At 40.3% G+C, this 14,293-nt stretch overlaps 1 protein-coding gene across 1 annotated transcript in view; it reads right to left on the bottom strand.

Annotated features, from left to right (window-relative positions):
* Window positions 1-1,951: 1,951 nt before the first annotated feature.
* Window positions 1,952-14,293, bottom strand: part of CCNT1 (cyclin T1) — a 33,424-nt gene continuing 21,082 nt past the window's right edge. Inside the window, exons 4-9 of the mRNA XM_073663802.1 lie at window positions 13,267-13,327; window positions 12,372-12,434; window positions 11,296-11,341; window positions 6,941-7,104; window positions 5,409-5,479; window positions 1,952-3,254 (exon numbers count right to left, since the gene is read on the bottom strand). Of these exons, the coding sequence (XP_073519903.1) occupies window positions 2,097-3,254; window positions 5,409-5,479; window positions 6,941-7,104; window positions 11,296-11,341; window positions 12,372-12,434; window positions 13,267-13,327 (1,563 nt within the window). The 3' untranslated portion in view covers window positions 1,952-2,096. The remainder of the gene's footprint in view (window positions 3,255-5,408; window positions 5,480-6,940; window positions 7,105-11,295; window positions 11,342-12,371; window positions 12,435-13,266; window positions 13,328-14,293) is intronic.

Genomic DNA, 14,293 nt, shown 5'->3' with positions numbered 1-14,293 from the left:
ATTTTGGGGTACAAATAACTTATTAAATCACGTTTTAACTTTTGTTTAACTTTAAAGATAAACTACTGTAAAAACTAGAGCTTGCCATTGTAATAATTCATTAGAAATCCTTAAGGACTTCATTATTTCACCTATTTTTTTTTATGAAATTGGCCAAATAAGTTTAGTAAAGCAAACAGTATGGGTGAGACGTCAGTATCTAAGCATGCTTGTGGAGATGGCGATGTGTAACCCGTAATAGGTGACAGTGCTATCAGCACAAAATGTTGTATGCTACTATCATGTCCTCCCCAGCACCAGATATGGAGCAGGATAATCAATCCTGCCGTGTGCTAACAAGTCATTCTCTCAATAAATACATGTAAGGGACATGGTGTTTCCCTACCACAGTTGCTTTTTAAAGGAAATTTATCATCAGAAAAAGACCTATTTTTAAAACAGGTTTTTGTGTTAAATGTTTTTTATATATATTTTTTTTTATTAATATCATTATCTGTATTAAAAAAACAAAAATCTTCAATTTTGACACTTGTTACTTTAGACTCATACTAATGGCTCATGAAGACGTCTGTAGATCTCGGACCGCAATGCATGGACTGGCCACGGCTCTTCCAACCCGAGCGTGACAGCTTCATATATTCCTATGAGCCTGTTACACTCGGGTCAGGAGAGCCGCAGCCAGTCTGTGCTTGGACCGATTTGCACAGACGTTTGCATGAGCCCTGTTATTTAGAGAATATTTTTTGAGAAGTCTCATGATAATCTCAAGTAGCCTTACAATGACAGGCAATACATCTATACACAGCTGATAACACAGGAAGCAATCACAATAGACGATGTCACAGCTGACTCCGCTCCCCTCCCTTTGCACACGCTCAACAGATGCTTCAATAAAAAAAAGATAAGGTCTATTGTTGCTAATGTGCATGCGGATTTCCTGAAGAAAAAAAATGGAAATAGGGAGTGGAAAATAGCCAGGTGGCCACCAGTACGAAAATTGCAAGATTTTTAATTTATATTTTAAAACATTGCCATTTTTTAATACATTTAACACAAAAAACCTGATTTAAACATGAGGAAATTTTCAGATGACACGTTCCCTTCAAGAGTTATGATATCTACCACAACTTTCACAGCAATACCAAATTTTAAAATATTAAAATGTATCCATGATAAATGGATATACAGATAATCCAGAATACCAACAAGCTAAAAGTATTGAATAATATGAATGGAAGGTGGGTGTGTGGCTGTTTCTAATTAATATTTAAGTCTATTTTCTTTTCCCTGAATAAATATTTATATGATATATATATATATATATATATATATATATATATATATATATACATATATATTATCACTATAATGAACACCATTAGGTTAGACTGGCATTAAATGACACAAACACCTGTCAAATACCATCAGTGATAGATGAAATAGTAAGAAACTGAGATCTTTTTTTTAAGTAGCAGACTGAAAAATGAAGTGTTACTGTACAGTTTAAGAAACCTAACACAGCACAGAAAGTGACTGAATACTCAACCATCAAAAACTCACTTCTTTGATCTGTTAATCCTCTTTATAAGTTTGCACTTGTAACCACTTATTCCATTAGCACACACAGTTGGGCATGCACAATAACTTTTAGTGTGAATCCTGAAAGCAGAAAATGATGCTCACATGAAGTACCTGGACATGACTGTAAAAAACACAGACTGGACCTCAAATCTGTTGCCTTAAAAATCTTGACCAAAAAGTTGTTCTCCATTATAACATAAATATCAAGGTACATTTCAAAACATACATCCCACTTAGAAGGAGACAGAGAGGACAAGACAATGTTAAAGAGTGTAAAAGGAAAAGCCATTGCGATTTTGACAGACAAGTGGTTGACAGAAACATAAACCGTTGTATGAAACTCTAGTCAAAAAATAGAGAGACAAGGAGATAAGATTTTAAAATGTAACTTAAGACATGGTATACATGACAAAGTATATGGAAGAGCACAGAGAAAATATGCTGGTAAAATAGTGCTAAGAAAGTGGCTATTTAACCCTTTCATGCAAGTCTGCAGATGTGGACGTTACTAGCAGTTATTTGGGGAGGGGCGGTAGCGGTGGAGGCGGCTCAGCAGGCAGAGGAGGTGCCCTGGGTTTGTCTGTGTTGCCCGGCCTGGCCCTGCGATACTCCCCATACTGCTGCAAATACTGAGGTGGCTGCATGGGCTGCACTCCCTGTGCACTGAGCAGTGAATGCAGCATGTTTACAGTGTCTTGGTAGTCAATAACCTTAGAAGCACTGTGTCCATTGGCACCAGAGGCCTCCCTCTCTGTTTTGCCATGGCTACTGCGTGGTCTGTGAGATGCTTGTGCCACAGGAGCCTCAGTTGTGGGGGTTTTGGAAGTCCTCCTTAGTTTATGAAAAGAGGGATCATGACCGCTGATTTCACCAGAAGGAGGTCTCTTTCGAGAAGGTACTGATGTTTTGTGGGAAGAGCTACCTAGTGAAGAACGCTTGCTACTAGAGCTGCTGGACGAGTCCTGATGGTGCTGCCGGTGGGTCTGGCTGTTGTGGTGGTGGTGGTGATGGTGATGAGAAGATGAAGAACTGCTCCTGTGTTTGTCTCTACTCTTGCTGCTGTTACCACCACTCTCTTCAATTGGCACTTTAATGCAAATCTTAGTCTCCTCGTTTTTTTCCCGGTTGGCTACTGGAAGATGCATTTTTAGACCGGTAGATTTATCTGTCCGTTCATGGCTTACATCATGCAAAGGAATCTTTAAAATGATGGGAGATGTGTGACTTTCCTTCTCCCGCTCTCTCTGCTGCTGAATGAGCAGGTTTTGAGCAGCACTTGCATACTGCTCCTTTAAGTTGGCTCCCATATGTTCTAGCTGTCGTTTCTGAGCAGCTAATTCTTCAGCATGCTTCGCACGGTACTCCTTTAGTGATACTTTTGCAGTGGTCGGTGCTTTGTTCACCGGTAGTTGGGCTTGATCTATGCATGGATTGTGCTCGCTAGTCCTTTGTGGCTGCCTTTGGTTCTGTATCAAAGTACCCCATGAGCTTCCAGACATGCCAGAATCCACTTTTGATCCAGAGAATGAATGAGAAGAAGCATCAGACAAGGGGGAACAGTTTGTAAATCCACCGCGGGAAAACATTCGAAGTATAGTCTGGTCAGACAGATTGTCGTTGCTATCCTCTTCGTCACAGCCATCCTCTTTAGGTTTGCTGTTGGCTTCAGTGGTCTGGACGACAAAACAAGTACAAGGATATTTAGAATAAACCTAAAATAATTTTATGTAGGATTAATGACGAATAAATTATGTATTAACCATCTCATTGCCACGTATGTAATTCACCATGATTTCAAACAATTGTAGTGACTAGAATTTAAATTTTACAACTTCAATGTCTCATATTATCCCTTTTGCTGTAAAGACAATTTTCAGTAGTAACAGATACAAATGAAACCCCATTATATTATATCCATACTGATATTTCTCTGGTGAAAATGCTATTTAGGATTATTCATGGGTGTCCTCATATATTTTTGCATCAAAGCATAATGTCATTTGTAACAGAATCCACAAAGTTCTGCCAGAACTGCTGCACAATGGATACCAGCGCTAACCCCTTATTGATTTATAAAGGGATCCGTCTATTTCTGCCAGTGTTCATCATGTGGCTCCGTCATGCCTCCGACGCAGATGGTAACAGAGCCTCAGATGTGCAATCTTACCTTTTTACTCCTCAAACCCGACTCTTATTATAAATACTTATACATTTAGACTGGTTAATGATCATAGCAGTTCTCCACCTGATGCATTTCAACCCCTTAACAATCTGTGACGTACATTTTCGGGATATGTTGATAAGAAATGTATGAAGCAGGCTTAGGAGTTGGGCCTGCTTCGTGCGCATCTCAGTTTTACCATTTAAATCCTGCTGTCAATCAGTGGCACTTAAATGATGTCATTGCCGACTGCTCGCTCCCATCAGCCCTCAGTGGCGTGATTGCGGGTAAACCATGGGTTACCATGGCAGCCAGGCGCCTACTGAAAGGCCCCTGTAACTTCCATTTTAGTCCTCCTGTGACACTCAGCCACATGCTGAGCTTCTTTGGAGAACCGCAGTTTCTCAATATACTGCAATACTATGGTATTGCAGAATATAGTGTAAGCAATTAACAATCACAGGTTCAAGTACCCTAAGGGGACTTTAAAAAAAAATAAATAAAAAAAAATGTTTTAAAAAGTAAATAAAAATATAACAATTTGCATCACTCCTTCCCCCACAATGAAAAATTAAGTAATTTAAAAAATAAACATATTTGGTATTGCCGTGTCCAAAAATGTCCAATTAAAATATAAAATTATTGAAACCGCCGTACATTGAACACTGCAATGCAAAACAATGGAAATGCCGCCTTTTCAATAGCCGCAGTTCCCCCAAAATACAATAAAAAAGTGATCAAAACATCATACATACCCCAAAATGGAACAAAAATGTTAGCTCAGCTTGTAAAAAAAACAAGACTTCATACAGAACTATTGATGGAAAAGTAAAAGTTACAAATCTCAGAAAAAGGCATCATAATTTAATTTTTCTTTCTTACAATTTCACATCAGTTGTAAGTTACATGGTAAAATAGATGGTATTGTTCAAAACTACAACTCACCCTGTAAAAAAACAAGCCTTCACATTTTGGCTCTTAGAACAAAGGGAGGAAAAAAACAGAGGCGCAAAAATGAAAAATGCCTGGGTCGTAAAGGGGTTAATCTGCTAATGCCTAACTTTGAAAGGCTAGGTGCACATGTCGCACATTAGGTGAAAATTTTCCACATGTAAAATCTGCAGCATTTTACAGCTACAGCAAAGTGAATGAGGTTTAGAGTAATCTCATCCACATGTTGCATTTTTATAGGTATAGAATCCGCAAAGAACGTGACTTTTGTGCTGTATATTTAAATCTACAGCATGTCACTTTTTGGTGCACAAAAGCACTTTTTGGAGCTGATTTTACCTATTCATTTCAATGGACTTCTAATTTTGCAAATTAAATAGCTAGGCATTGTTTTTTCCCCCTTGTTTTGGGGGGTGGGGAGGTAAATGGGATGCAAACCCAAAAGTAAAAATGCACATAAAATGTAATGAATAATTCCAAGAAATCTCCACGAGTTTTAGTTGCAGAAACACTGCGGATTTCCATTTAGAAATCTGCACCAAGTACATGATGTGTAAACCTATCCAGGGGAGATGCCATGCAGTTTCCTATACACATGTCCAGGAGGATTTAGGAGGATAGATGGAGCTTTCTTTTGTAACCATTCTCCAATATGTTTGCACGTGTCATGCATACACTGATCACTATACTGATATACTAATGTTAGAAGACTTACTCTCCAGTTTCTTATACGCTTCAAACGACTGGGAGTTCTCTCCAATATTTGGAGAAATTCATGAGTCAGTTCTGCAAGTATAGTAAAGATATAGTTACAGTTATAGCGGCTCTCCACACAAATCAATGTCATCTCAGTTTACATACACCACGTATGCTTACATTACAGCAGGTGCTGGTATACATTTTATATCCACATCAATTATGTGTATTATTCAATCTCCAAAACTAGTGTGCTTTCTATATCAAAATATACATCAAAATGTACCATACATTCAGTTGCTATAAATAATAGCATCAAATGTAAATATTATATTTGATTATCATCATATATGTATTATTTAAAGAGACACAATTGGTACCAGTTAATATATATTAGACAGAGGTGCTGCAGAAATATCTCCCCTTCATAATCCATGTTAGGTAGTCAAATGTAAGGCTATGTGCCCACGATGCAGAAATGCTCCGGATTTTTCCTGAGCGTTTAAGCATCTCCCTGGCAGAAAAAATGCATGCGGATTGTACATGCGGATTGTACATGCGGATTGTACATGCGGATTGTACATGCGTTTTCCTGCCAGGGACATGCGGATGTGAAGCGTTCTTCACTTGCATTTCCGCATGCGGATTGACAAGCGCTTTCCAGGCGATTTTAGCATCACTTGGAAAGTGCATGGATTTATATAGTGTGACCTTAAAGAATGGTTAAAAATAAAAAAAATAAATCTATACTTACCTTCCGATGGCCCCCGGAGTCTTGCTTCGCTCCGTCCTGGCTGCCGGCAGATCGCGGTACACTGAAGGAACTGCCGTCACATGACTATAACGTCAGCGCAAGTCCTCCAGTCCACCGCGATCTGCCGGCAAGGGAGGACGAGCGCAGCGGGGGCCATCAGAAGGTAAATATAACATTTATTTTTTATTTTATTCTTTTTTTACCATTTCTATGGTACCCGGGTCCGGAGAAGAGTCTCCTGTCCTCTAGACCTGGGTACCATCCGCACATTGAAACGCTTGGATTCCGTATCTACATATATAGTGATTTGGAATCCATGCATTTCAATGCAAGTCAATGGCGGCGAAAACGCAGCACTTCCGCAAAATAATTGGTAGTGCTGCGTTTTTTTCCGCAATGATAATCCGCAGCGGAAATTTCCGCAGCACGTGCACAGCACATGCGGATTATCATTGGGGAACATGGCAGGCCTTCTACCATGCATTTTTTAAGCGTTTCTGCCGCTGCGGAAACGCTTAAAAAACGCATCGTGGGCACACAGCCTAAGAGGAGATGCATTATGTCGAAGGCATCTAAATCTGAAATCATAGAAATACATAGCACTTACATCACACCAGGAAAAGCACATTCATTCAGCAACCAGGGAAAAGAAAGGAAAAAGCCTAAAACATGCAGGTAAGACACAGGTCTGGCTGCAATACATTTAACATACATCTCCAGAAGCATGGTCAATACTTTTTTACGACTTAAATATTTGGATGCTTTAATAAACATTATATAGAATAAGAAATACGAACCATCCAAAAGCTTCAGTGTCACTGTCACATCCACATACTCCCACCATGGCTTCCCGTCTGTTGACACAGGGATCTCCCAATTAGACCACTTACAAGCCAAATGGATGCAGACACATGCCACTACCGGAGGGGTGTATTGGAGGCTGAACGTTGTTAAATGCAGACTACAGATAAAAGAAAATTAAAATTTAGTACTCATCACCTGAAGTGTTAAAACACAGTTCTACAGACCTTTAGAACTTGTGCAGAGATTAGAAAAGTGTAGCTGAAATTGTCCATATATCAACCTCTATTTATGTAGGTATTTCTGAGCAAAGCATACCAAGACAAGGAAGTGTAAAAAATACTGCTGTGGATCCTGGCATAATCCCAAGGAGCAAAGGTGGCCATGCTCAGATGAGCATGCATATGGCCTAGGCATGAAGAGGCTAATAAGCTGACACCTGAAATTCAGCATGCCTGGTGCTTCTTCCCTCCAACATCTGCTGTAAAGAGTCATGACAAAACCGTATATCAGATGATGGGTAGGTTTTGCTCTGGGCGCCTCTAATTGTAACTATGAACAAAATGTTAACACTGTTTGCATTCAGTTTAGGGACATTTTATGATAATTGGGTATTTTCTTAATATGTTTTATCAACAGACTGTTTGTTTTACAATATTTTAACCCCTTTACAACCCAAAGTGGTTTGCACTTTAATGACCAGGCCAATTTTTACAATTCTGACCACTGTCACTTTATGAGGTAATTACTCTGGAACGCTTCAACGGATCCCTCTGATTCTAAGATTGTTTTTTCGTGACATATTGTACTTCATGATTGTGGTAACATTTCTTCGATATCACTTGCGTTTATTTGTGAAAAAAAAGGAAATTTGGCGAAAATTTAGCAATTTTCAAAATTTAAATTTTTATGCCCTTAAATCAGAGAGTCATGTCACACAAAATAGTTAATAAATAACATTTCCCACATGTCTACTTTACATCAGGACAATTTTGGAACCAAAACTTTTTTTTATTAGGGAGCTATAAGGGTTAAAAGTTGACCAGAAATTTCTAATTTTTCCAACAAAATTTACAAAACCATTTTTTTTAGGGACCACATCACATCTGAAGTCACTTTGAGGGGTCTTTATGACAGAAAATACCCAAAAGTGACACCATTCTAAAAACTGCACACCTCACGGTGCTCAAAACCACATTCTTTGGTTTTGAACTTTATTAACCCTTCAGGTGCTTCACAGGAATTTTTGGAATGTGGAAGAAAAAAATTAACATTTAACTTTTTTCACAAAAATGTTACTTTAGACCCATTTTTTTTTATTTTCGCAGGGGTAACAGGAAAAAATGGACCCCAAAATTTGTTGTGTAATTTCCCCTGAGCACGCAGATACCCCATATGTGGGGAAAAAACACTGTTTGGGCGCACAGCAGGGCTCGGAAGGGAAGGAGCGCCATTTGTCTTTTTGAATGTAAAATTTGCTTGAATAATTAGCGGGCGCCATATTGCGTTTCGAGAGCCCCTGATGTGCCTAAACAGTGGAAACCCCCCACAATTGACACCATTTTGGAAACTAGACCCCTCAGGGAACTTATCAGATGTGTGGTGAGCACCTTTAACCCCCAGGTGCTTCACAGAAGTTTAGAACATTGAGCCGTAAAAATAAAATTTTCACATTTTTCCCACAAAAATGTTTTTCAGCCCCCAATTTTGCATTTTCATAAGGGTAACAGGAGAAATTGCACCATGCAGTTTGTTGTTCAATTTCTCCTGAGTAAGCAGATACCCCATATGTGGGGGAAAACCACTGCTTGGGCGCACGGCAAGGTTCGGGAGGGAAGGAGCGCCATTTGACTTTTTGATTGTAAAATTTGCTTGAATAATTAGCGGACGCCATGTTGCGTTTGGAGAGCCCCTGATGTGCCTAAACAGTGGAAACCACCCACAACTGACACCATCTTGGAAACTAGACCCCTCAAGGATTTTATCAAGGGGTATAGTGAACATTTTGAACCCAGAGGTACGACACAGAATTTGATAACATTAGGTCATCATATTGAATAAGTTGTCAGTAGTCTTGAGAGCAAGTGCTCACTACTTGACTTTGCATCGGGTACTCAGGCATGCATCATGTGCTCTAGTGACATGCTCGAGTCCCCGCCCGCATATTTCACGGTTATTAGACACCCAAAAAAAAACATGCGGGGATCGCTCGTGCATGACAGGCAATCCCCGAGTTTTTTTTTTGGCCGCGAAGCATATGGGGCGAAGAATCGAGCACCCGCGATACTCAATGCATACCCGAGCACTCGATGCAAACTCAAGTAGCGAGCACTTACGCTCAACACTAGTTGCCATACCGTCATCTTTTTTTTTTTTTTACTTTTGAAAAAAATCCCAACCCTAACCCTAGCCCAACCCTAACCCCAACCTAACCCTAGCACAACCCTAACCCTAGCCCAACCCTAACCCCAACCCTACCCTAACCATAGCCCAACCCTAGCACAACCCTAACCCTAGCCCAACCCTAACCCTAGCCCAACCATAACCCCAACCCTAGCCCATCCCTAACCCGAGAGTTTATTTTTTACGCCATTCCTCATGCGGTATAAGTGATTAGACGACTTTATTCTTCGGGTCGGTGCGACTACAGAGATACCAGAATCATATCGGGTTTTTATGATTGACAGCTGTCACATACTAAAAGACGCATTTTTTTTGTAAAATCTAGTTTTTTCATTGCCATATTTTGAGAGCTATAATTTTTCCATATTTTGGCCGACAGAGTCATGTGACGGCTTGTTTTTTGCGAGATGAGTTGACGTTTTTATTGGTGCCATTTTCAGGCACGTGACATTTTTTGATTGCTTTCTATTCCGATTTTTGGGAGGCAGAATAAACAAAAACCAACAATTCAAGAATTGTTTTTTTTTTTATTCTGTTCCGCGCGTGGTAAAATTGATAAGGTAGCTTTATTCTTCGGGTCAGTACGCTTACAGCAGTACCACATTTATATAGTTTTTCTATTTTTTGGCGCAAAAAGCAATTTTATATAAAATTTTTTTTTTTTTGCATCGCTTTATTCTGAGAGCTATAAATTTTTTATTTTTCGGCTGATGGAGCTGTATGGCGGCATGTTTCTTGAGGGACGAGATGACGTTTTCAGCAGTACCATTTTTATTTATATTAGTCTTTTTGATCACGTGTTATTCCATTTTTTGTTAAGCGGTATGATGATAAAGCATTGTTTTTTGCTTCGTTTTTTTTTTTTTACCGTGTTCACTGAAGGGGTTAACTAGTGGGACAATTTTATAGGTCAGGTCGTTCCGGACGCGGCGATACCAAATATGTGTACTTTTATTGTTTGTTTTTTTTCAGAATAATATTTATTGATGGGTACATTATATTTTTATTTTTGGTGGATTTTTTTTTTTTTATATTTTTACAATTTTTTTTTTTGGGACTTTCTGACACTTGTTTTACTTTTATCCTTTGTCCCACTATGGGACTTTCACTTTTTTTATTCTGATCGCCTGCATAGCACAGGAATGGAGCACCATCCCTGTGCTATGCAGGCTGTCAGTTCTGCACAGGGAGAAGATAGTTTGGTCATGCACTGCGCACGACCAAAATATCTTCCTGCTGTCTGGTGACCCGGATGTTGTCATGACGACATCGGGTCGTCATGGCAACATCCGGGAAGCCGCGGCAGACAGCGCTGGAGGCCGGAAGAGGAGGTGAGTATTGCGATCACCTCCCCTTGCCACCGCAATGATGCGATCAACTTTGATTGCATCATTGTGGGGGTTAATGTGCCGGGAGCGGTGCGGGACCGATCCCTGCACATAGTACCGGGTGTCAGCTGTGACAATCAGCTGACACCCGGTGGCGATTGTGCTTGCACAGCCTGTGTGCGGGCGCGATCGCAAAGACGTACTAATACGTATCAGGCTCTTAAAGCCGAGGGCGCAGATACGTATTAATACGTCTTGGGCTTTAAAGGGGTTAAACATCACTAAGATGTGATCCTTTTAGTGCTAAAAGTGACAATTTTTCTAACACAATCATTAATTTTAAAAGGGTTTTCTCAGAATTATTTTACTGATAAAGACTCGCCAAGGTTAAAATAACAGACTTTGATAAGCTCATATATTATTCCCTGTTGCTTCCACCGGTTTTTGACAGGCTACATGAAGTGGACATCACCTTTAAGTGGAAACCGAATTCACAAGTGGACTTCCTGTATAGTGTTCAATAACAGTGATTGTGAAAACGGAGCTTTATTCCACATACTCTATGTTAACAGCAATTACTTTTTCAACCTATACACTTAATAATATGTGCAGAAATTAACCTGTTCGTTGCCATGAAGTAGGATGTCTGAGCCAAGTCCTTGCTTGCTGAGAATAAATAGAGAGATCATTTACGTGGATGAATTATCCTGACTGAAGGCTATTTCACATATTACAATATTATTTCCGGCTCTATAGTACTTACACATACGATCAGCATAATTATTTTTAAAGAGAACCTATCACGTGATTCAAGATGCCCGAAACATGAGCAGGGCACTCGCTTAACTGTTTGTACAAAGCTGCACCATGCACCAGTCTGCAGGCTCGGCCACTGCTGCAGACAACTCTGCTCACTATGGCCACTCATTTTACTGATCAGACGTTTCAGAGATAGGACCCCAACAATCTAAGATTCATCTCCCAAAGTGTGGTTAGATGACAGATTGTATATGTGAGAAAACCTATTAAAATATTCTGATAAGCTGACACTTAAACGTGTTATTCAGGACTACATTATTTTTTACTATCGGCCTAAGAACTAATAGGCAGGTAGTTACTAATTCCCTGCCTGTTATGCCCAGCCCAGATCTCTGCCAGCAGAGTGGTCACAGACCGCTCCTGCAGCTTCCGCAGACATTATGCAGACAGAGCATCAGCTTCTCTTCCACTCTGTTGATGGGGCGTGACTGCCGATGTAATGATGCCCCCCGCTGCCAAACTGTGGGAAACCGGCTGTCAGTCAGCATGGTGTCGGAAGTCACGCCGTGTCAAAGAGCAGCCAGGAAGAGGAAGAGCTGCTCTGTTGAAGTGGAGCAGCTGAATTTCCGGCAGCAGCAGTCAGTGACAGCTCTGAGCCGGCGCTGGATAAAACAGGCAGGTAATTAGCAACTACCTACCTGTTATTTTCTTTACTATGAGCCAAATAACTTATACAGTCCTAGATAACCCCTTTATGGTAAAAATGTAAAAAAAAACAAACAAAAAAAAAACACTTGTCTGGGCTTGCCTGTGGATTATAAAGGGACAATGTAGTATTACATGCTGGCCAGTCAAACTAATGGAGAGTAATACAGGGATGATCCGGGTCTACCAGCTCTCTGCTTTGGCTAACAGTACTAGTGTACTGAATGCTCACCTCTTACCAGCTGGGTGCACTTTACTACATGAGTGTGTGGGTGATCAATGGTAATTTCAAACCCTGAAAAACAAAAGACAGTACTTCAGATATCAAGCCAAAAAGAGGACTACTTGGGCTACAGAGAAGCATCTGAATGTAACAGAGAAGGTATCCATGACAAGGGAAAGATACACAAGTCAATTAACTCTAATATTAAACATTTACTGTAGACCACATTAGCATGTTCATGAGACAGTGTTGTATGTGAGATCAAACACTAAGAACTATTTAAGGAGGTGGGCCATGATATAAACATTTTAGGAAAGACTTGAAAGTAAAAAAATAAATAAATAAATAAAAAACACTACTCATCCAATTATGTCCGCTCCCACCTTTGTTTACCTTCCCGCAGCTGATTAATTGCAGTCTACCATGTGACCACTGCAGCCAATCACTGGTGTCAATGATGATGCCTGCATGTCTGGTACAAGAACACTGAGACCTGTGATTGGCTGCAATAGTCAAGAGGGTAGACTTGATCAGACCTGATCAGTTGCAGGAAGCTTAACAGTGACTGGTGGGGACCACCAGATATTAAATGGGGAATGTTTTTTCTCTTTTCTATTTCAAAGCGTTTCCAGCTTTCCCAAAAGATTTTTTTTTCCATACGCTGAACAACAGTCATAATGAGACTACAAATGAACAATAGCCAGTGACTGTTCTTTGCTGACAAATCAACTAAATAAAAAGAGCACATATCAACACAAGCATGTAATAAGGCCCTTGAGCTGCAAGAATATCATCCAGCACATAGTGCTATTGTGCAGACTCTTCGTCCAGGTCAGTCTTGTTCCACGGCTGGGATCAAGGCTTAGTTCGGGCTTTCCATTTTCAGCCATCCTGGAAGACTTACCCAGGGTCTGCAGTATAATGCTCTCTAGAATGACCAGGTCTTGGGCTTGTTGCAGGTATGCCTGTTGTTGAGAGGACAGGCAAATTACTCACTGGCAAGCACTCTGTACAAAACAACCACGGTATGCAGGTGGACTCACCAACTGGTCATGGGCCTGCAGTAACTGAGATTATTGCGAAATTTTATACTTTATAAGTATGATGAAGAAGATAAGTGTAATAAAAAAAATCAATCATGTTCTGATTAAATATTGGTAGCGAGAACAGACCAAACCAGTTGGTGAGCCTACTTGCTAAATATAGCTGCCAAGCAACAGAGGCAAAAGGTCCAGTGAAAACAATGCTACATGCAAACAAGTAGGTAACACAAATATGCTCCGCAAACTATCCCACCAGCTCAGGAATCGCTCAGCTTCCTGCACTTTGCTGAACTTATACAATGTGTTAGTCCTAGAATTCATGGAATATAAACGTGTCCAAAGTAGACCTTAACAAAAGGTAGTAAGCAACCACATGAACTAGACACCTGTCTGCCTGCTTCCCAAGACCCACACAATCATTAGAAATCATGATCAAAGCAGGAAGGCTACAAACATTGAACGGCTTTAAGAGGTATAGATTGTCGAAGGTTTTTAAAATGTTTAGGCAGTGTACATACGAGTCTACAAGGACACTTCAGACCTTCCTTAGGCTGTGTGCCCACGATGCATTTTTTAAGCGTTTCCGCAGCGGCAAAAACGCTGCAGAAATGCTTAAAAAAAGCATGGTAGAAGGCCTGCCATGTTCCCCAATGATAATCCGCATGTGCTGTGCACATGCTGCGGAAATTTCCGCTGCGGATTATCATTGAGGAAAAAAACGCAGGACTACCAATTATTTTGCGGAAGAGCTGCGTTTTCGCCACCATTGACTTGCATTGAATCGCTTGGATTCCGCATCACTGTATATGTAGATGCGGAATCCAAGCGCTTCAATGTGCGGATGGTATCCGGGTGTGGAGGAGAGGAGACTCTCCTCCGGACCCGGGT

Source organism: Phyllobates terribilis, unplaced genomic scaffold (assembly GCF_046119375.1).
Source record: "Phyllobates terribilis strain yellow unplaced genomic scaffold, ASM4611937v1 Scaffold_2__4_contigs__length_985480577, whole genome shotgun sequence".
Taxonomy (NCBI): Eukaryota; Metazoa; Chordata; class Amphibia; order Anura; family Dendrobatidae; genus Phyllobates; species Phyllobates terribilis.
The sequence above is the reverse complement of the archived record's forward strand: the minus strand, read 5'-3'. Positions and strand labels throughout refer to the sequence as shown.